General features: G+C 45.2%; 2 protein-coding genes across 3 annotated transcripts; both read right to left on the bottom strand.

Annotated features, from left to right (window-relative positions):
* Window positions 1–46: 46 nt before the first annotated feature.
* C14H22orf39 (chromosome 14 C22orf39 homolog) lies at window positions 47–3,607 on the bottom strand. Its single transcript, XM_066610028.1, has 3 exons — window positions 3,568–3,607; window positions 2,787–2,954; window positions 47–2,697 (listed from the first exon to the last, which is right to left on the bottom strand). The coding sequence occupies exons 1-3, from the start codon at window positions 3,589–3,591 to the stop codon at window positions 2,572–2,574; spliced, it is 318 nt and encodes a 105-aa protein (XP_066466125.1). The 5' UTR covers window positions 3,592–3,607; the 3' UTR covers window positions 47–2,571.
* A 5,870-nt stretch (window positions 3,608–9,477) lies between these two features.
* UFD1 (ubiquitin recognition factor in ER associated degradation 1) lies at window positions 9,478–21,075 on the bottom strand. Of its 2 annotated transcripts, XM_066609659.1 has the most exons (12): window positions 20,752–21,075; window positions 17,433–17,565; window positions 16,713–16,745; window positions 15,527–15,648; window positions 14,412–14,542; window positions 14,061–14,133; window positions 13,764–13,832; window positions 13,573–13,638; window positions 12,199–12,246; window positions 11,889–11,977; window positions 10,351–10,432; window positions 9,478–9,608 (listed from the first exon to the last, which is right to left on the bottom strand). In XM_066609659.1, the coding sequence occupies exons 1-12, from the start codon at window positions 20,752–20,754 to the stop codon at window positions 9,534–9,536; spliced, it is 924 nt and encodes a 307-aa protein (XP_066465756.1). In that variant the 5' UTR covers window positions 20,755–21,075; the 3' UTR covers window positions 9,478–9,533. The 2 variants fall into 2 exon arrangements, with proteins under 2 accessions (XP_066465756.1, XP_066465757.1); XM_066609660.1 differs by lacking the exon at window positions 20,752–21,075 and having other exon boundaries at window positions 17,459–17,517.
* Between the last annotated feature and the right edge of the window lie 1,341 nt (window positions 21,076–22,416).

The following is a 22,416-nucleotide window of genomic DNA, read 5'->3' as shown; positions in this document are numbered from 1 at the left end:
AGGTCTGTAACATTTCCCCAAATGCAGTCACATACCATGGTAGCATGAAGTCTGATCTATTAAAAATAAAATATTGAAAGGAATGGGGATGCACCTGAAATTGGCTCATGACCCACAGTTTGAGAAACTCTGCCCTGAAGGGACTGTTGTCATGTGAGAGGCAGCCCGTTTGTACAAAGAGTATGTGGTATAAATAGGCTTGTCACATTTTCCTTTCTGATTTGTGCTTGCCGGTGTGGGATAATACAGCTGTATTGGGAATTCAGATTTTCCCCACAGGGGAACTCAAGTTACCATGAAAAACCATTTCAAGGTGGAAACTTTAGAAGAAAAGCAAAATTCCTAGGATGAAATTAATTAGTATATTGTTTGAACTGGCAGGAGCAAGCAAAAGAGGGATCATGTGATTTCTTTCTGGTCGCAGAGATGTTCATGAAGCCACATCCACCAGTTTCTGTAAAAAAAAATGTGCCAGAATGCTTTTGTGAACAATATAGGCTTTGTGTCCATAACATGGACTCTTTAGAAAGAATTGTACGTGTCCTATAACATGAAAAATTGGCATTACAGTTGACCATAGGTATTGGCGGGGCATCTATTCCCAGATTCACCCCCTCATGGATACTGATATCCACAGATAATGAAATCTATGGATAATGGATTTAGAAATGGGCTATGTCAGATGCCAGGGAGGGCACCAGGATGCAGGTTATCTGGTGTGCTCCCTGGGGCATTTGTTGGGCCTCTGTGAGATACAGGAAGCTGGACTAGATGGGCCTATGGCCTGATCAGGTGGGGCTGTTCTTATGTTTTTAATCTGCAGGGAGGGCCTCAGGGACCTCCCAGATATGACAGAAAGTTCCTTCCAGTTGTGTCTGGGAGGGTCTTGAGGCCCTTCAGATGCAGTGTTGGCACTGCTGTCATGTCAAATCTCAGAAATGTGATTTGTTAATCTGAGCAGGCAGCTTAAGCCATTTCTGCCCAACATTGCATATACGCAACAGGGACCAAATGTTTAGCTGTGTTCTACCAGAGAAAGCAAAATAGTTATTGTGTGAGCAGGAACAGCATGGTTTCGTAGAGCAAATATAGGGACTAAACAATTAAAAGGTTTCTTTTGAGAGCTGCTTCACCTATTGACTTCATAGGAGAGAGACCCTTTTGGCCAGTAGTTGGTATACAAGAGGCTAACTGGTTCATCCTAGAATGTGCTTACACTCACACAACCCCTCTCATTTTTCTGTGAGCTCCAATCTGGGCAGGAATTGTATGGCTGGGAGACACTAGTGGAGCTACTATGCTAGGCAGAAGTCCTCTGGTTGATTTCCTGGCTGCTTGTCCTATGCCTAGAATCCCTTCTTTGCCAGTCTGGTGGGGTGGATCACCTCAAAAACAGAACAAAGTGAAATTAGCTGAGGCTGTAAAGCAGGGGTGCCCAAACCCTGGCCCTAGGGCCACTTGCAGCCCTCGAGGCCTCTCAATGTGGCCCTCAGGGAGCCCCAAGTCTCCAATGAGCCTCTGGCCCTCCAGAGATTTGTTGGAGCCCACACTGGCCCGATGCAACTGCTCTCAGTGTGAGGGCGATTGATCTCTCACGTGAGCTGTGGGATGAGGGCTCCCTCCGCTGCTTGCTGTTTCACGTCTGTGATGCAGTAGCAGCCGCAAAGGAAAGGCCAGCTGCTAGACTAGAGTTACAGCAGATGAGAGCCCAGCATTCCCTATGATTGCCCAGACGCAGCTTCTGGGTAGCCCATAGAATGCCTTGCGATGCCACAGAACTTGCCTCCCCAGCCATTCACTTCCCTGCACATCACTGCGGCAGCTTTACTTGGGTCTGTAAGCTGAAGACTGATGCTTCTTCAGAGGTTGCCTAGCTTGGTGCTGAGACTAAGATCTTGGAGTAGCAGGAGGACACGGGGCAGGGAAAGCCGCCAAGAAGCTGTCCTAGCATTTTGTTTTATTTCCAGCTTGCTTTTTCACTTCCATGCCCACATTTTGCCCAAAACCTTTACTCCCTACTGCCCTTGGGTTTTCTAGCAGGGTTCTTTGAAACATCTCCCTTACTCTTTATCATCCTGCTTCATTACTGTTATACCCCACCACCCAGATTCTGCCACACAACAGTGACACAACAACACAAACAGCACCAAGTTCAGAAGATACTACTGGCCGATCTGCCTACCACTTCCGCTGGCATCCAGAATCATTCCACAATCTGAGCCTCTTAAGACAGCTTTACCCCATGGGTAAAGGTGCTTTCTCACCAGGTAGCAAGAGGGTACATGGAGGGTTTGCAAAAGTGCACAGCATGCACCAAAAAGATGTGACAATACATTTGTGAGCCTTAAAACCTCTTTGTTGTGTTTACAAAAAATTCTGCAACATATCAAATGTCCCACCATGTTGTTTTAAAGGAGCAAAACGTTAAAAGTTCAGAACAGATTAAAAAACAACAACACTGACACAACTAAGTTGAGGTATATAGATTGTTGGGGAGCCTCTTCCAGTCAGTATAGTTTAGAGATTTCAGATCAGGGTACTGCACAAGTTCACAGATGGCCCCAGAGAGCCTTACTTTGGTTTGTCTTCATCAATGGGCAAGTACCAGTCCACAGGGGGGCTCTTCCTCAACTCCCACACTGCAACATGCTTCTGTTTTTCTGTGACCCGCTCTCTTTCACTCTTGCACAAGGAGTCCTGGAATAGACAGAAGCCATCCGTCAGATGTGAGCAGACAAAAGGGCTAGGGCTACGGGTTTCCAATGACCAATATTTGCTTTGCATACCTTAGCCATGGTGCTTTTTGTCTTCTCCCACTCTCTGCAGTTCTTGTAGTCTTTTTTCCACTGCTTGCATGATGGTACTTCCCCATAGGTGTAGTAATGATGGAAGAGGTTGGGGATGCTTCTGCAGTGCTTCCATTCGGCCCAGTAATCGTCACATGCTCGCGGAGGCTGCCAAGCACATGCGTGCACAGAGAAAACAAGCAAGAAATCTTAACTTACTGGTGTGAGAAAAGTACACACGAGAAAGGGGACTTGACAGAGCCAGCGCCAGACCTCTCGCCCAAATACCATGCTCACTAGCCACAGCCTCCACCTCAGATTAGAAAAAGGGAGGAAGTGGAAGGGTGGAGGAGAGGATAGTGGAGGGCTAGACCATCCAAGACACTCTAGCCCACCACTCTCCTCCACACTTATTTCAACCCCTCTTTTCCTTTTCCAATCTAATGAATGGGCAGAGGAAGAGTGATGGAGGTGGGGAGAGGGGCAGGTGGCAGTGAGTAGCCATGCCAGACCACCACCTCAGTCAGTTTCATGGATGAGCCTATGCATGTCTACTCAGAAGAAAAACCCATTGAATTCAATGGGACTTACTCCCAAGTAAGTGCAGCCTGAGTCAGATCTTTGTCCACCTGCTATGAGTGGCAGCAGTTCTCCAGGCTTTCAGGAGGGAGTATTCCCTAGAACTGCAATTAGGGATTGCACCGGGACCTTCTGCGTGCGACCCACCCATGGCTTGGTGCGACCCAACCCTTCCCTCCCCATTGCATAAAGCTCAGCATACCCTCCAGGACCTGTCATCAGCCATGCTGCTATTCCCACCAGCTGGCGCATGCGCAGATGCTCCCCAAGCAGCCCGAGCCCAGCTGTGGGCGGGGTTTTATGACACAGACCAATCAGCATCGCAGGCGGTTGCGCTACAGGCTTCCAATGCCTGTAAAGGACAGTTGAAGGCAAAGAGGTGCAGTCTTACTTGTCCTGCGACAAGACTTCCGGTTCTCAGTTGCAGCAGGTGGCTGGTCTTATGACCATAATAAAGTTTTACTACTACTACAGTTGCAGCAGCAACTAAGCTAAGATCTGACTCCGGCTGCACATTCCTGGGAGTAAGTCCCATTGAATTCAATGGGATTTGCTTCTGAGTAGATATGCATTGGATCTGGTTATTGGTAGGGGAAGAAAAGAATCCCAGATCTGTGCTGCCCAAACTTTTTTGTAGCACCCGCACCCATTTTTCAAAACATTTGTGTTTTAAATGTTAAACATTTAATGTTTAACATTAAAATTTAAAACATTAAAATGTTTAACATTAAAAAATATTTTTAATGTAATAATAATCATAATTAATGAATTATTTAATCATATTTGGGTCCTGTGCTCCTGAGGCTGTACAGACCTTGCATATGTACATCCACTCAGCCGCTTTGAATGTCCATTTGGGAAATAAAGCGGGATATAAGTTTGTAAATAGAATGAATGAATGAATGAATGAAAGAGCAAGCCAGCATGTTTGGGTCCCTTTGGTTTTTAACCACCCTTCCAAATTAGCATGGCCAGTCCCAAAGAAAGACTACGGCCAAGGTGACTTTTTGGAATGCTCAAAGGAGAAAAGCTCCACCTGATGAATTCATACCTGGCATCTTGAAAAGACAGGATTCCAGCTTAAGTGGATCACTTTTGTTGCAGTGTTTGGAAAACTTTGCAGCCTCAGCAGCAAAGAGTAAAGCACATAAGCTTAAATTTGAAGGTGTACACTGCTGCTGAGCCTTTAATGAATGCTTGACAGGCAGAAATCCAGCAGGTGCACCATTTCACCATTATGAAGGTGCAGTAGTGGAGCCTCAGGGTTGGCTCAGGCAGCAAATCCTACCAAAGCCACAGGAGGAGAAATAAACTAGATTTATTGTTTGGCATCAGTGTTCCTATAGTATTTGTGTATTTATTGTGTATATCAAAACAAAATATTGACCCAGCGTGTGATTAGTCTGTGGAACTCCTTGCCACAGGATGCGGTGATGGCATCTGACCTGGATGCCTTTCAAAGGGGACTGGACAAATTTCTGGAGGAAAAGTTCATCGCAGGTTACAAGCAGTGATGGGTATGATCAACTGTCTGATTTTAGAACTAGGCTGTCTCTGAAAGCCAGGTGCAAGGGAGGGCACCAGGGTGCAGGTCTCTTGTGGTCTGGGGTGCTCCCTGGGGCATCTGGTGGGCCACTAAGATACAGGAAGCTGGACTAGATAGGCCTTTGGCCTGGTCCAGCAGGGTTGTTCTTATGTTATTTGTTTGCATTTATAACCCACCTTTCAGCTTGCAGGATCACAAGAAGCCACCTCTCAGAAAAGACAGTGTAGATCTGGCAAAGGTACAAAAGAAGGCAACCAAAATGAGCAGGGGGTTGGAGTATCTTCCCTGGTGTCATGAATATGTACATGCTAGGCCTAGGTTAGCATGTGGAGCCTGAACCAAACTAAGTCAGTAACGGAGAAGTGACTAGCAGTTCCTAGCTGCAAGAATGTGAGTAAACAAACACAAAGATTGTTGTCTCTCCTCTGCTGGCCAGAAAGGACAGACAAGAATTACAACCCATTGGAATGTAGCACCTTTGCAGACAGAACAGCGGCCTTATTAAGTTGATGAAATGCAGCTGTGGATCTTGTTGGGAGGGTTAAGAACTAGGAGGACTAGCAGCCAGGCCCACTTCGAGAAGGTTCTGTCTTCAAAAGTTTCTGATTGGACAGTCTAAATAAGTATGAAGTCACCTCAGTACTAGTAGCATAAGAAGTATACTAATGAGTGCCCAAGGGGTGTGTCTGGCCCCTTCTTGGACAGAGGTTTTGGGTGCAACATCCTGCACGCTGGAGCTCCATTGTCCACCATGGGCATCTGGCCTCACAGGTAGCCTAGAGCTAAGAGATCTACAAGAAGCTGACCCAGGTGAGAGATAGGGATTAATAGTGATAGCCAGCTAGCTTTATTATTTTATTGCTGATATGTTTCCTAAACGTTTATGCCTCTAGCATTTGCTGCCTTATGTAACCTCATGTACTTAATAAACTAAAATCTCTTTTACTAAGTTGTTTCATTGCCTGTTGGGGACAAAGGTTCAGAATCCTGCCTAACCATTCAGCAAGCTACCAAGTGCTCATTGAGGTCTAGTAACTTGAGGACTGAAGCTTTAATTGGAGAAAGCGCTCAGTGCCTGCAAGGGATAGAGTTAAGCCTAGAGGGTCTCAGTGTCCCTGGACTGAGGCATTGGCACATACAGGGTGGTGGCAGTACTACTGAACAGGGGTCTTGAGGGCTTTAGGGTTTGAGAACCAAGAACTCTGAGCACCCCAAACCCCCTGTAAGTTTGCAACACCTGGGGAGAAAGCTTGCAACATGTGGGGCTTTTTAGTTTGCAAAAAGGCAATGGAGACAAGGGGTAACATGATTCAGAACTATTAAATTATGCATTGTGTCTGGTGGGGGGAAGGAGGAGAAAGGTTTTTATCCCTCTCTCACAACACTAGAATTGGGGTTGTCCAATGAAATTGAGTTTACAGATTTAGGACAGTCAACAGGAAGACACATAATTAATCTGTGGAATTCATTGCCACAAGGTGTGGTCATGGCCACAAGGCTTGGATGGCTAAAGGGATTAGTGGACTAATTCATGAAGGACAGGTCTAGCAACTGCTATTAGATATGATGCCGATGTGCCCCCCTCCCTTCCAGGTTCAGTGGGAGTCTGCCACCAAATACCAGCTGCAGAGAAGCAACAGCAGAGGAGGTGTGCCTTCATCACCTTCCAGAAGCAACTGGCCAGTCACTGTGGGAAACAGTATGCTGGACTAGATTATTATTATTAAGAATATTTAAATACCACTTTTAAACAGAAAGCAGCTCACATCTAGTTGTCTAAATGGGTCTTGTATCCCATTTTATACTTAATAGATAGATATGTTGGAAAATGTATATATGGAAAGCATTGTTGGCAACCTTCAGTCTCGAAAGACTATGGTATCGCGCTCTGAAAGGTGGTTCTGGAACAGCGTCTAGTGTGGCTGAAAAGGCCAATCCGGGAGTGACAATCCCTTCCACACTGGGAGCAAGTGCAGTCTGTCCCTGGTCTGTCTCCCTGGCTATGGGCCTTCCTTCTTTGCCTCTATGCCTCAGTCTGTTGGGCAAGTGCCTCTTCAAACTGGGAGAGGCCATGCTGCACAGCCTGCCTCCAAGCGGGCCGATCAGAGGCCAGGGTTTCCCACCTGTTGAGGTCCACTCCTAAGCACACTTCTTCATAATCTATGGGGTGGGGCAGAGCCTTATCTGAAAAGCCTAAGCCTGTTCCAGGTAGGGCTTTGCCAGCTTTGATAAAAGCTGTTCCTGGAGATTAGTTTGTCCATCATCTGATGTGGGAAATTCCTGGAGACCTCTAAAATTTCCAGGATTGCTTTGACAAGTCCACCTGGAGAGTGATGCTGATCCTTGGGGACTCCATGCCAGTCGTGGAGAGCTGGCACAGCTAGCGCCAGTACAGAAGATAGATAAACCATTTCCCCCACCAGTCTGAACAGTCAACATTTTGCTTGGTGGGGTGAAGTGAAACAGAGGAAGTGTGAATTCACTTAAGTCAGTAAATTTCACTTGTGGAAGGTGAGCTCTTGACTCTCCTTCAAAGCCAACACCCAGGAGGAGACAATATTCTCATAGCTGGACAGAGACCTCAATTTATCTTATACAGGAAAAAGATTTTTAAAAATGGAACCGAATAGGAAAGTCTTTATAATACTTTATTTTTATCCAACCCTTCAGGTTACAAACCTCTCAATTCCTACAGTCGTTAAATGAGAAGCTTAAAATAATTTAAAGGATGATGGCAATATTGGCAGTGAATCTACCAATAATTATTAAACTCTATTTTAGGGAGCACAAATGTGACTCTTTAGGAAGGGTGCAAATATTATTTTGCTATACAAGTCAACTCAGAAGTTGCATATTTACCATCTGGTCACATAAACAATTCTTAAAGTCACTTAAAGCCTATTCTCAGTGTGGTAGTAAACTTGTTATCTAGGTTGCACCACATCAGGCTATATATGTGGTGGCTCTCAGATGATTGACTGCAACGTCAGATAAAATTATTCACATAGAAAATTAGACTGAAAGGGGAGGCTAGAACTCTTCTCCCTGACATGCTAGTTTTCTGTGTGCAAGAATATTTTTGTATGGAAGAGCACTCAGTCATGGGAGCCCCTCCCTGCAATCTGTTGGCCCTGACTACCACAAGATCTGTGGCACCTAAGATGAACCAAATGCTATCCACCCTCCCCTTTGCCTAGTGATGTGCTAGATCTGTTCCTCCCTGGATTGGAGAAGGGGGACAGAGCAGAAAGTGTGGAGAAGGGAGTGGTGGGCTACAGCACCTCCAATACTCTCTCCTCCCCTCTACACTGCCTCTTCTGCTCTGCCCCCTTGTCCTTTTCCAATCTGAGAGGGGTGGGGGAAAGTAAGAGAAGGCACATGGAGGTGGGCACCCCTCCCCAATCTGTGCCTGAGGCAATCTCTCCCTTGGCCTCATGGATGGGCCAGTCCTGGTGGTACATCTCAGAAATTGGTTGCCACTCAATGAGAAAGAGGCCTTTTGTTGTGGTAACTATGAACTACTCAGAAGAAACATCAACTGGGAGGGGCAGGTGTTGGATTTGTTTGGACTGGCAAATAACCCAATCCCAAAATAAGGAGAAGCCTTCCATTAGTAAATAAAATAGACCAGCTGATCCCTACAGACTTTCCTGTTCCTTCCAGGCATTCGATTGACAAATATACTGCCACTGAAAGTTGCTTCCCACATTTTTTCTAGGTAGAGCTCATCTTTGTGCTTCTTTATGACATGCAGTGTGTGCCAAAATAAGCGCTCACAAGCACACAAAATAAGTTCTCACAAGTACCTTACTCAGGTAAGGATACCGATGCAATGGAGCAGGGCCCAAGATCGGCTGGGACTTGAGGTGGCACATCACATTCTACCCCCTTTACTCACTGGCACACTGCCATTATCTCTGCCACCACCTCCTGGATTCAAGAACCAAGGGAGAAACAGAGAGGAAGGGAAAGTATTGAGGGGAAGAGAGTGGAAGGATGCCTCTCTAGCCCACTACTCTCCTCTCCTCTATTGCTTTTCAAATCTAGGGAGTGAGAAGAGTGGCAGAGATAGACGGAGTCAAGAACCCTTCCATCAATCCACTGCCTAAGAAAACCTCATGAACATACCAGCCTTGCAACTGACACATGTTCACCCGTACACTGCGTATATCTCCATACAGGAAAAATGTAATATGTAAGGAAGCCTATTTGATATGTGGAAAGCAAGCATAGGAGACAGCTACCTAACTTTCTATTTTGATCGCTGCCACTAGTATAAAACAAGGATAGCGCCAGCTCTCACCCCCTCCCCCACCACTGGTAAATGCTCAGAGCTCAGCTGCTGTTCAACAAGGTCACATTGTGCTAGCTCAGCTTCTGGGGTTTGTCTTCATCAGCCTACATGTGCTGCTACCCCCCCCCGCCCCCCACAACACTGCAAAGGTACAAATCCCTCATCTGGAAAGTCCATTTGGGAACACAAACGGGAAGATAATGTTCTCCTGCTGCTGCTGAGCCAAGATCTTTTCTCTTTAAAAAAAAAAAAAAAAGCATAAAGAGTGAGGGGAAAAATGCTGCAGTGTTAATTTTATTGTCTCCAAGCCAATCAAAGGATCTGGGATTTATGGCTTTCGTCCTTTCTTGCGCAGCGACTGACCCTCTCCGGAAAAGGCAATGAAGCGGCTTCCAGGTTCATCCTGAGCATGAGAGAGGGAAATAGGAATTCAATAAGTTGTACCATTGTTTATAATTATATACAGTGGCCCTCCTTATGCGCAGGCTTGGCATCCGTGGATTCTGGATCCTCTGAGACGGCTGAAGGGTTTCAGAGGGCTGTCTGAGATTGGAAGTCACTTCCTTATGCTTTCCACTTTTCCTGACCTCACAGCAGAAAGGATTAGAATCATTCTAGCTGACTAAAAACATTCTAGTAGATCTAGAATATACTAGAAACACTCTAGTAGAGCTATGCAAACGCCTAGATCAGGGGTGCTCAATAGGTGGATCGCGATCTACTGGTAGATCGCGAGGCAAAATGAGTAGATCGCGGAGTGCCGACCCGCCCCCTTCAGGTGCCTCTGGGAGGAAACGCCAGGAGTAAGGCCCATTGTACTCAATGGGGCTTACTCCCAGGTAAGTGTGGCTAGGATTGCAGCCTCACAGCCTAATCCTAGGCATGTCTACTCAGGAGTAAGTCCTGTTATACTCAGTGGGGCTCAAGGTACACCAACATACATTGTACACATAAATGTTATATGTTATGATGGCGCGAACATTGTAAAAAAAAACTCTGGTAGATCTCCGGGCCTTGATGGGTTTCAAAGTAGCTCTCGAGCCAAAAAAGTGTGAGCACCCCTGGCCTAGATCTACTAACCAGAGAGGCTGCTAGTTTCCTGCATGCAATTCCACACTGAATTATCAAGGTATAGCTTTACTCACCTCTTCCATTTTCTTGACCAGTGGCCGTGAATTCCTGATGAATGTGATCTTACCAATTTTGAACTCATAATTGGGTATTCCTCTGCAGAGGAGACAAAAAGGAAAGAAATGCAGCTAGCCCAGATCTCATTTTTCCTTGGAAATAAGGTATATATTCTTCTGTGCGTCTATTTTTATCCAGCCACATCCAAACCAGCTATATTTCATTGTGTTTGTGGCTGCGAAACCTCTGAAATGGATTGGCTATGCAAATCAAATAGTGTAAGGTTCTGGAAACAGGAATAACTTGAGGGGCATGCTGAGGACTGGGTGAATCTGTGGAACTCCTTGCCATAGAATGTGGTGATGGCATCTGGCCTAGATGCCTTTAAAAGGGGATTGGACAGATTTATGGAGGAAAAATCTATCACAGGTTACAAACCATGATGACTATATGTAACCTCCTGGTTTTAGAAGTAGCTCACTCTAAATACAAAGTGTTGAGGGAGTGGCAACAGGATAGGGGTTGTCTTGTCCGCTCCTTGAGGCATCTGGTGAGCCACTATGACAGGAAGCTGGACTAGATGGGCCTTTGGCCTGAACCAATAGGACTTTTCTTGTGTCCAAATGAGTAAAGATAGAATCACAGAGTTGGAAGGAACTTTCAAGGCCATCTACTCTAGTAGGGTGCTAGAAAATAATCTCTAGAGCATCTTCAAATGGGAGCAAATGCTCCAAATGGGAGCATCTCCCGAAGACCTCTAGCAAGGGAGAACCCACCATTTTCCTTGGCAATCAGTTCCACCTCTTGTAAACAAGGCCAAGGTAGCTGAAGGAAGGTTGAATAACAGCACTGAGAAACAGGATTGCAAGAAAACTTAGGTGACATAAGAAGGTGATGTGACCAAAAAGGGCAGAGAAGAAGCTGTATTGGAATCTCGAAGATCTGGTGAGGAGGTAGGATGTGGTGTCAGCAGTGGCCCCTTTAAGGGTGAAGGTTGGGCATTCAGCAGGGAGTGTGCTGCACAGCTGCAGCCACTTGAAGGCAATAGGGCCCTCAGGCATAAAAGCACCTGATGAAGGAAAGAGTTTGGTGTGGGTAGCAGAAGGAGGAAAGCTTGAGGAAGACTGGATTAATTAACTGAGAAACTAATGGAACTGCTGATGGACTGATGTGTGAATGGACTTTGGTGACTGCTGGAGCAGAAACTGCTGGAGACACTAAGACTGGTGTTTTGCTGCCATGCCTAAGACCTGTGGAGGACCAAGGGGTTGCTCTAGTGGCAGGAGGCTGGTGGCAGGAAAGAGGACCTCTGCAGATTGAACAGGCGAGCTACCCCAGTGGTGGGGTCCAGCAGGACTGCAAGGCAGAACTGGAGTCATTGTTGTGTTAAAAAAAGGGGAGCTAATTAGCTAAAAGTGAGCATTAATTCTCCTGGCAGAGCTTGGACTGGGAATCTGGCAAAACAGAAGCTATGGTGAAAGGGGGCTTTGGAGAAATCTCACAGTTTTTAAGGTTAGGAGGGGTTATGTACCCTGCAGGACACTGGAGAACTAACCTTCTAATGTCTCCTGGTTTAATTGGAGAAGGACTTGGCTCAACGCCTTTCTTTTTCCCATCCAGCCTGTTCCCAGATCCTGAAAATGCCTATAGGAGTAAGATAGCACAAGATGGAGTAGGTTAGCCCAGTATAACTTTGTCATTCCTTCCCAACACAGTAAGAATAGGCCCCCTGAAATATTTGCTGCAAAGCTAGGTAGCGCTTTTGACTCAATTATGTATCACAGACACTGCTTCTAGCCAGGAAAGTACATGGCCCAGCATTAAATTAGCCCTGCCAGCACATAACCATTGCACAAGGTACTTACACGGAAGCCCAGTTCACTCATGTAACCGCTGTGGTCTGTTTCAACATCCTGCAAAGCAAAATAAGAGAAGTGGCATTTCATTTTATCTTGGCTCCACCAGACAGTATTTATTTTTCAAATTTTTATATTGCTTGTCGTTCAGCGAGCTCAGAGTGGTGTTATAATAATATACAGTATTTATATACTGCCTTTCTTGGTCTTTATTCAAGACTTTATTCAAGGCGGTTTACATAGGCAGGCTTATTAAATCCACGCAGGGATTTTTACAAATTGAAAGAAGGTTCTTTCTTTCAAGAACCACTACATTCAAGGTGTTACACTCCGATCTGGTTTAACATTCTGGCCTCCATCCTCCCACGCTCCGAGCAGATGGAACAGCTCAGCTGCAGCTTGCCAGCTGCTTCAAGGTCGCACAGAGCCGGTGGCCTCGAACTGGCGACCTTGTGGATGTTAATCTTCAGGCAAATGGAGGCTCTACCCTCTAGACCAGACCTCCTGCTAATATTATTAACACTAACACCATCCTGGTACACAGTACACAATAAAGACCTGAGAATGTTCTATTACATTGCTTCCCAAACTGTAGGCCTAGATCCACCAAAAGGTCACAAGTCGATTTTTGGTGGGTTGTGAAAAGTTTTTGAAACATTAAAAAAAAAACTTTTGTAAGCACCCTTTCCCAGTTTGCAGAAGAAAACTGTTAGCTAGTATAAAGTAATCTTTGTACCCCCAAATTAAAATATCACTTTTTCTGATTTTCTCTAGCAATTGCCATACCATAGATCACATATGAACCCAGTTTCAGCTTTTTGTCTGGCCTGGATGTCCCTAACTGCCCATCTTGCTCTCTAGCTCAGCCTTCTGGGTACCCTGGAATGACTATAAAAGTTTGGGGGAACAGTCCTTGAACTTCACTTCTAGGGAGAGTCTAGCAGATGTCTAAACACACATACTATATCATATGTTAGGTCTCTAGCAGCCTCAGGAACACAGGATCCTGACTATTAGTAAGAATTTTTTCTTATTATTATTAAAGAACATATTTCATTCTAGATCTCTTTTTTTTTGTCTGGTGAGTCACGGTTTTTAAAAGTAGGTCCAGGTGCTAAAAAGTTTGAGAAGAACTGTCCTATTAGTTTGGCCAGGGTTTTCTTTTTACACTGCAATTCTTTAAAGCGAAACTTACTTCCGAGTAGGCATGCCTAGGATTGCACTGTAAAGGGAGCTCCATGGGTAAAACAAACTGCAAAGGTTATATAACTTCTGTTAACTATCAGATCTATCAAGACTGATATGGACCACTCAAGAGTCTGATTTCAGGGGTGAAGCACCCAAAACAAACCAAGAGAAGAACAACAGAGAAGGATTACTTACTGTGGCTTCCTCATGCTGCGCCTGCCTTTCTGGTTCCTTGTAACCCAATGGTGCATCAAAGTCTACCTGCGCCAAGCAAAGATACAAAGCTTGCATTGGGTAACCAGCAAAATATACTTCTTAAGGAATCTGGTTCCCCATTCCCTGAGTTTAAGCAGACAACGAGCTTTGGATCCCAGTTACCAACTTACATTCATGTCACACTCTATGATGGACACGGCTTTGTCAGGCTTGGTCTCCATGACCCGAAGTTCATAGATCTAAAAAAAGCAGATACCATCAGCATCTCTAGAGCAGTTTTGACAATGAAGCTATCTTAGAGTCCAGCAGACATACCTCCCCCCACCTCTCCCACCATTTCTACCATCAATATCATCCATGTAGCTATGAATGAGTTGTCAGAACTCATTCTACAGGTATGCAAAACAGAACCCAAATGAAGATGTCACTCCAGGCTTCACAACAGAGCTGTCAACTCCACACATTACCTTCTCATTGTAGTTTATGGCAATCACATCTCCAGTGGTCAGGCAAGCAAAATTTCTTAGAGCGTTTTCCAATCTGTGAAGGCAGTTAAGTACTGTGGACAACACTTTGGGGTCTGGAGAACTTTGTTCTTCAGGTAGCTCAGCCAGGAACACTGACTGGTGCTCTGACCCAAGTCATAGAGAGGGTCAATGGAGGGTGGTGGTATCTGTGAATCTTTATTGTTTCCCTGTGAGTGCAGTAATGGTAACCTGGTAAGTATGTCAGCATGGCAGAAAAAGTTAGTTCAGACTCTTTCCCCACACTGGATATAGGAGAAAAACACCCCTCTGGATGTATAATGAAAAGGATACACTGCTTTGGGGTTGGTAATGTCAAGGAAATCAGGGCTTTGAGGCTGAAATTTTGAATAAGTAGCCACCTGAAGGTTAACACTTTCAACTTGCACCAGACCTCCTTCCTCCAGAAGGAGGTTCTGCATCATCTGTAAGGAAGCAACAAGATGCATTCAGATGTCCGTCTGGAACATTTAAGCTGCAAAGCTTACATGCCTACCAGGGAATAAGTTCCATTGAATTCAATGGGATTGACTTTCAAGGATTCCAACGTATAGACCAGTAATTTTCAACATTTTTCTTCTCATGGCACACCTTGTGATGCCACTTCTGGCTTCGAGGAGACTCATTTGGGTTCTGTAGATCTGTTTCGAGGGCAACTGTCTGTAGTAACGCACCTTCTTAAGGAGCCGCCAGAGGATTAGGCATTGACAATTTGTTACTACAGACAGTTGCCCTAGAAACAAAACCTGGAGGAGTTTTTTTTTAAAGCAATTTTCAATCACTATGTCCCAAACTCCAGTGGCACACGTGTGGACCTTACACAGCTCACCAGTGTGCCATGGCACGCACTGTTTGAAAATTGCTGGTATACACTTCTAATGCATAGGATTGCACTGTTAATTCTGAGCCAAGCTCAAATTTACCCTAGGGGTGTGGGCAGCGGGGGGGGGGGGGGAGTACAGAGGAGCCCAGACTGGCAAGATGGCAGCACAAGGCCGCCTAACATTCTTAAAGCTGTCATTTAAGAATATGATTAGATATAGACTCTGGCTATGTCACACTCACCATGCGAGAGCTTTGCCTGCTCAGAATTCTGAGCCTCCCCCAGCAACAGGCAGAGAAAACTGGAGGGGAGAGAAGGGCCTCGGTGGGGGGGGGGGGTGTTCCCATTTATGAATGAGGTGCCCATCTGTTGTATGATGCAATCCTTTTTGGGGGTTTCAAGTGGCAGATGGGCTGGGTGAGTCCTCTGATGGTCAATGACTCCTGGACACTGCCTGCCTTGGGACAAGCAGGAGATGATGGCCCACTAGGGCATGCTTGACTTGCAGCACCACTTTTCTCAAACACCTAAGAAAAGGGCCGTATGCATTTCTCATAAACCAACCCATTTCCCCAGCTTCACTTACCCAGTGCGGAAGGTAACAGATACCCTCATCAGCCACAAACTCCAACACACCGCAGTGCGTCATCCGGTCCGAATTCTTGTTGGTCAGTTTAAACAGCATTGGATAAGTGATATTAAGTCGGCCTAGCGAGAACAGGGAGGCACGAAAAAGAATTATATACGCCATGCTGTAGACTTTAAAGCAGGCCAAGAGGATTTAGGAGATAAGCCTATACTGGCTTACATGGGAGTAAGCTCCACTGAACTCAGTGGATCTTACACCCAAATATTTTAATGCTTTTATTTTTCCAGTGCATACCTGCCTTTTGCCAATGCTTCAAAGCAGATGATCAAGTAAGTTTAGCACCAACAAGTTACTCCTGGCTAACTGGGCAAAGAGGCGCTTGTCTAAATGTTGGCTCTCCTCAATTTGAAGGAGGAGAGCTGCAGGTCCTTAGTCATAAACCTGGCAGAGTATCCCTCTCTATGGCTCTTTACTGGTGTCTCTCTTATGTGTTTAGACTGTAAATCCTTTTGGGACAAGGAGCGATTCCCCCCCCCACCCTTTCCTTTTGTTGCATGAACTGATTTTGCGGTTGAAAATAAATATTCTAAATAAAGGAGCTAAAAATTAGGTGATCACACAAACACACACCCAACCACCATAAAACCGTAGTATAACAAAATACATGATTGACAGTAAAAGCTGAAATTGGAAAATGACAACAATAGCAGAGATCGGAATCTATTCATGAATGGGAATTTTGACATGGATGTTCCAAGGACATGTGCTAGTCTGTCCAAAATCATACACACAAATATAATCTACTCATAATCTGCTCTTGGCTCTATGTCCACCATTAAGTGCCAACTAAAAACCTTCTTGCTATGGTGTGCTTTTCAAGAACTTTTCATTGATAGTTTCTGCAAGCCACATGCTTGATGTTAATTCTTTATTGGCTACAGTGGGCCCTTCTCGAGTGTTTAGTTTTTTTCCATGCCATTTGGAAGGCTGCGCATGGAAGCTGTTAGGTGCTTAGGGGGCTCTGCTGTGGACCCGAAAGGAGGAATAAAGACATTTCTAGACATAAACAAAGCCTATCTCCCTGCAATTCTTGCAGGCTCTTACGGCTAATTAATGCAAATGTGTTGTTTGTATAAAAGGACGTTTTGCAATGTCTCAAACGCGTGCAATACAAGTTACTCACTCAGTTGATCCAAGGCGGAGGGTGGCATGATAACTGCAGAAAAGAAACAAGAAAGTTATGGTCAGATGACGTTCAACATGATACAGGAAACCAAAGCTCAAGGAAACTCATGTTTGTTCTTTCTTCTCCCACTAAGGGCGCAATCCTAACCTGTCCAGCACTGACATAAGGGCAGTGCAGCTCTGAGGTATGGGAACAAACATTCCCTGACTTTGAGGAGGCCTCCTTGAGTGACACCCAACTGCAAGATGCAGTACACATCCCATTGGCACCACTATGCCGGTGCTGGAATATACTGGAAAGTAAGAGGTTAGGACTGTGCCCTCAGACTTTTAACAGGGCAATCCTATGCACATCTACTAAGAAGTAAGTTCCACTGAATTCCATGGAGTTGACTCCCAGGAAATGGGAGGAAGGAGGCAGAGTGGAGGGAATGGGTGGATCTGCCATCTGAACAAACCCAACCAGTTCAGCTGACCTAACAGAGAATCAGAACTGAATTAATTATAATCATTTTCCCTATAGGAAAATGAGCAGCTCAGTTCTGAAAGAGCTCTGTTGATGTACGTTCTCCTGCACGAAGAGCACACATGCTGGAAAGGTTTCTTAAAGCTCACAACCAACATTTGTGGCTTCCCATTGTTTAAGATACCACTATCCACAAACAACAAATCACTAGCCTTCATAATTGTATTATTCAGAAGAAAAATCAGCACATACTCTTCCCGCCTTTCTCCACATCTGACCTGTCATTAGGTCCCGCAAGCATGGACACCGAGTAACAGCGGTACTGAGTTGAGAAGCGGTTCTGGAAAACCCGAGGGATAGGATGATCAAACATATTAAAGGAAAACTAGAGAAAGAGGAAAAAAAAATACAAAAGTGTGTTAGAAAATGTAACTTTCCTTTAGACCAGGGATTTCTAAACTTTTCAGCCGAAGGGCCACATCAAATATCTGACACAGTGTCAAGGGTCAGAAAAAAATTAAATATAAAATTTAATAAATACATTAGAAATGGAACTTGAATGAATAAATGCGCTCAAAAATGTCCTGGATTTCTCCAAGCACCAACACAGCCCACACACTTAAATGGACCCCCATTTAAGCACACACTTAAATGGACCCCCATTCCCCCACTTCACACCCCCATGAAATGGACCCCCTTTAAATGGACCCCCATTTAAGCACACACTTAAATGGACTCCCATTCCCCCACTTCACAAGCACAACTTTGGTTGTATTTGGTCAACTGGGCCAGAGGTTCTCAGGGGATCAGAGGCTGACTGCGGGTTAGAGTCTTGCCGCGGGCCACATCTGGCCCCCAGGCCAGGGTTTAGAGACCCTTGCTTTATGGCAAAAGACCAGTAAACAGCAATCCTATCCCCACAAGTAAGTCCTACTAAATTTAATAGAACTTAGTTCTGAGTAGATATGCCTGGGCTTGTGCTGTGAAGTCAACAGAGATAAGGAAAAAATGGGGGGGGGGGGGAAGAAGAGAAGAAAAATATGCATAAGTTAAATTACATTAAAACAAGAACAATAGTGGCTTTCATATAGCAGTTTAGGGCAATGTTTCTCAAACTGTGTGTCAGGACCCACTAGGTGGGTTGTGAGCCTATTTCAGATGGGTCCCTATTCAATATTTTATTTTTCATATATTAGACTTGATGTGGTATGTGACTGCATTTGAGGAAATGCAGACCTGTACTTTTAACAAGCTACTATGTATATTCTTTAAACAATGATGCTGGGACTTACTCCTAGGTAAGTGTGGGTAGGATTGCAGCCTAGGATTGTTAAAAATTTTCCTGCTTGATGATGTCACTTCTGGTCATGACATCACTTCCTGTGGGTACCAAAAGATTCTCATTCTAAAAAGTGGGTCCTGGTGCTAAATGTGTGAGAACCACTGGTTTAGGGGGTTCAAGGTGTGATAACTGGACAAAAAGACACCTTCAAAGTGGAAGCACTTTCATATTTAGCACAGGGAGACCAACTCTCCCTGAGCATCCCTAGCATAGCATATTTTCCAGCAACAGTTTGCTGATGTCTCTTCCATTTTTTTAAAAAAATTATGAGCCCCTTTGGGGACAGGGAAGTATTCATTTTATGAAGTAAACCACTTTCTGAACTTCATTAAGCAATATATAAATATCTAATAACAACAACAACCCTTTGGACTTCTAAGTGCCACAGGGTTCTTTGCCTTTTTTGCAACTACAGGCTTAGGGCCCAATCCTATCCAACTTTCCAGCTCTAGTGTAGCCACAGTGCAGCCCCATGGTAAGGAAACAAATGTTCCCATACCTTGAGAAGGCCCCAGTGACTGCCCGTCCACCATAGGATGCAGTACACACCCCACTGGCACAACTGCACCAGCACTGGAAAATTGGATAGGATTGGGCCCTAAGCCTGCAGGATGTTATTTAAATAAATATGGTGGGCTTCCAAGAGTCTTGTGACATTTGCAAGTCCACCAGATTTATCTGATGACAATCTTTTTCTAATTGACTTCTGTCATCTTAGACTGCAGCAACAAAAAACAACAAATAGGGCAGTTCAATTCAACTTTTTTTGCGCTGTGACCCCAATCAATCAATCAATCAATCAAAGCATGAGACTGGGGACCCACTGTTGGTTCTGCCCCCACCCTCCTGGGACCCTATCCACCCATTCTCTGTCCCATTGCCACCCACTCCCCTGCACGGTTCACTGTAGCCAAACATTCTTGTTGGAAATAACAGAAAAAGCAATCATGTAACCTGGCACTAGTGAAAGCAATTGCTGAGAACCTGAGGAGGACTGGGACACCTTCTCCTGGGACCTGAAGGGGGTACACCAGATGCCTGCTTCCCATTTACCTGCTGGTGCTCCAGTCTGGCAGGTCTTCAACCTTTTTTGTTCCCATAAGTTGCCACAATGCCACAACTGAGGCTTCATGACTCCAAGAGATTCAAGAACACTGAAATGGGGTAACCCTCTGGAAGTTGATAGCAAAGACCCCACAACTGAGGTTTCGTGACCCCAAGAGGTTAAAGAACACTGAAAGAGGGGGTAACCCTCTGGAAGTTGATAGCAAAGACCCTACAACTGAGGCTTTGTGACTCCAAGAGGTTCAAGAACACTGAAAGAGGGGGTAACCCTCTGGAAGCTGATAGCAAAGACCCCACAACTGAGGCTTTGTGATCCCAAGAAGCTCCAGAGGTTTGCAGATGACACCAAACTTTTCCTAGTGGTGAAGACCAGAAGTGATTGTGAGGAGCTCCAGAAGGATCTCTCCAAACTGGCAGAATTGGCAGCAAAGTGGCAGATGCGTTTCAATGTAAGTAAGTGTAAAGTCATGCACAATGGGGCAAAAAAATCAAAACTTCCAGATGCAAAAATGCCAGATGCAAGGGAGGGCACCAGGATGCAGGTCACTTGTTATCTGGTGTGCTCCCTGGGGCATTTGATGGGCCGCTGTGAGACACAGGAAACTGGACTAGATGGGCCTATGGCCTGATCCAGTGGGGCTGTTCTTATGTTCTTAAGAACACTGAAAGAGGGGGTAACCCTCTGGAAGTTGATAGCAAAGACCCCACAACTGAGGCTTCGTGACCCCAAGAGGCTCAAGAACACTGAAAGAGGGGTAACCCTCTGTAAGTTGATAGCAAAGATCCCACAACTGAGGCTTCGTGACCCCAAGAGGCTCAAGGACTCTGAAAGAGGGGGTAACCCTCTGGAAGTTGATAGCAAGGGCATGTGGGGGGGGGGTGCCACAAGTCTCTTCTTTGGTGCCTCCCCATAGTTCAGTGGTTCCCAAACTGTGCGCCGCAGAACCCAGCCAGGGGATCCACGGAACCCTTGCAGGAAAACCCACCACCCATACAACGTGTAAAATAAAATTCACAGATTCCCCTAATGGGGAACTGCAGGGAGGTCCAGTGAGCCACCAGTCCCAGAAGTTTGGGAACCAGTGGCACAGTTCCTCCCAGCCCAGGATGACTCAGCATTTTCCGCATCCCCACCCCTGCCCCTCCAGTGGGGCAGGCTCTTACCATGGTGGCTCCTTCTGGAAGGCCTCCCCCAAAGTGCAGTAGGACCAGCAGCTGCCTCCCTTGCCCCCTCAAAGCCCTGGCAGTTCCAGCCAGGCCAGATGCAGCTTCTCTCTGCTGACACCCACAGGAAGCTTTGTTGTCTCCAAGGGAAATAGAACCAAACAGGATGGGGGGAGCCTGGATTCCCCTCTCTGCATGGGTGGGGGGCTCCTTTCCCCCAGCAGTGGAAGCCCAGCTTCCCTTCTCTGAGCAAATGAGGTTGCACTGAGCCCAAAATGTTGCATTACAGGGAAGGAACCCTGGAATGCAGCCTCAATTGCCCGATTGTCCTTTTCGGACTACATCTCCCACAATGCAACGCGAAGCCTTGTGCATTTCTTATTTCCTTCCGTGTCTGTGCTTGGGAAAGAAGGAAAAGTTCCCCCCCAAAAAAATGTGAAACTGAAAGGGGATGCATTCCTGGAAGGGCATTTTCAACCCTCCTTCATTCACAAATAGTAATTAAAATGTTTTAATAATTATAATAAATAGCTTTTTAAAAATATGTTTTTGCGGTGCTGGGGGACCACTAAAAAATGCACTGCCCAAAACAAAGATGGCGGCCATGACGTCAAAGGTGTAGATAACGCGTTCTCTCCCAACAGAGAAACAAAATGGCGGTTGGTGATGACGCCTGCCCAGATCCAAGAGGTGTAACGTGTGCATTGCAACACCACAGTTCCGGTTGTGAAATGAAGGGTAAAATTGTCAGCATCAAGTTTGGGAAGCTTGTTTTAATTGCAGAGTTGAAGGCATGAGGATGATAATTTTTTGGTTTTGCTATGATTGTTACTTTAATTGTCTTATTTTAAACATATATCTCTTAGGATAATGTTTTCATAAGGTGGCTTGCGAAGAAAATAATAATAATAATAATAATAATAATAATAATAATACAGGTATTTCTATACCGCCTTTCTTGGTCCTCAAATTTCTCCTCGGACTTTATTCAAGGCGGTTTACATAGGCAGGCAATTTTTAAATCCCCGTAGGGATTTTTACAATTTGAAAGGTTCTATCTTTCAAGAAACCACAACATTCAGATGTTTCTTTCATTGATCTGGTCGCACATTCTGGTCGCACATTGTTGTTTGAAAAAAACAAACAACAAATAACAAGAGAGACTGCAATTACTACTAATTAATGCATTTAATTTGTAGCCCCCTAATGCATTTAGTGCATTAAAATAATGCATTGAGTTACTGTACAGTATTTGCATTGCATTAAATGTAGTGCATTAAGTTAATGCATTAAGATTTGCATTCAATTAAATGTAGTGCATTAACAGCCCAACCCAATCCCCACTTACCTAGGAGTAAGTCTCATTGACTCTAATGGGACTTACTTCTGAGTAGGCAGGCATAGGATTGGGCTGTGAGTTAATGCATTGAGTGAGTACATTTCAAAGCACTTCAGGGAAAGAGAGCCTCTCATTCTCCCTGCGTTATTGGACTGACCCTCACTCCTGTGGACAGCTGTTTCTTGTCCCCTTCCCAGCTGCGGTCTGGAACCGGAAGTCTAGTTAGAGAACCAGGAACTCCCAGCCCTTTTCCACCTGTTGAGCAAGTTGAGCAACTTTCGATTGGCTGAACTGGCGCCAGCGGCGACCAATCGCAATGTACGAAT

The sequence above is a fragment of the Tiliqua scincoides genome, chromosome 14, assembly GCF_035046505.1.
Source record: "Tiliqua scincoides isolate rTilSci1 chromosome 14, rTilSci1.hap2, whole genome shotgun sequence".
NCBI classification, from domain to species: Eukaryota; Metazoa; Chordata; class Lepidosauria; order Squamata; family Scincidae; genus Tiliqua; species Tiliqua scincoides.
The sequence above is the reverse complement of the archived record's forward strand: the minus strand, read 5'-3'. Positions and strand labels throughout refer to the sequence as shown.

Bases quoted from the DNA above. Each gene is read 5' to 3' on its own strand.
- C14H22orf39 (XM_066610028.1), bottom strand. From the start codon at position 3,591: ATGGCTGATGACAGGTCCTGGAGG. The intron at 2,955-3,567 runs GTATGCTGAGCT...TGTGCTTGGCAG, and splicing joins CTGATGACAGGTCCTGGAGG to CCTCCGCGAGCATGTGACGA. The intron at 2,698-2,786 runs GTATGCAAAGCA...TGTCTATTCCAG, and splicing joins CAAAAAGCACCATGGCTAAG to GACTCCTTGTGCAAGAGTGA.
- UFD1 (XM_066609659.1), bottom strand. The intron at 15,649-16,712 runs GTGAGTAACTTG...TGTTCTCGCTAG, and splicing joins CTCCGCCTTGGATCAACTGA to GCCGACTTAATATCACTTAT. The intron at 11,978-12,198 runs GTAAGTACCTTG...TTACTCCTATAG, and splicing joins TGAGTGAACTGGGCTTCCGT to GCATTTTCAGGATCTGGGAA.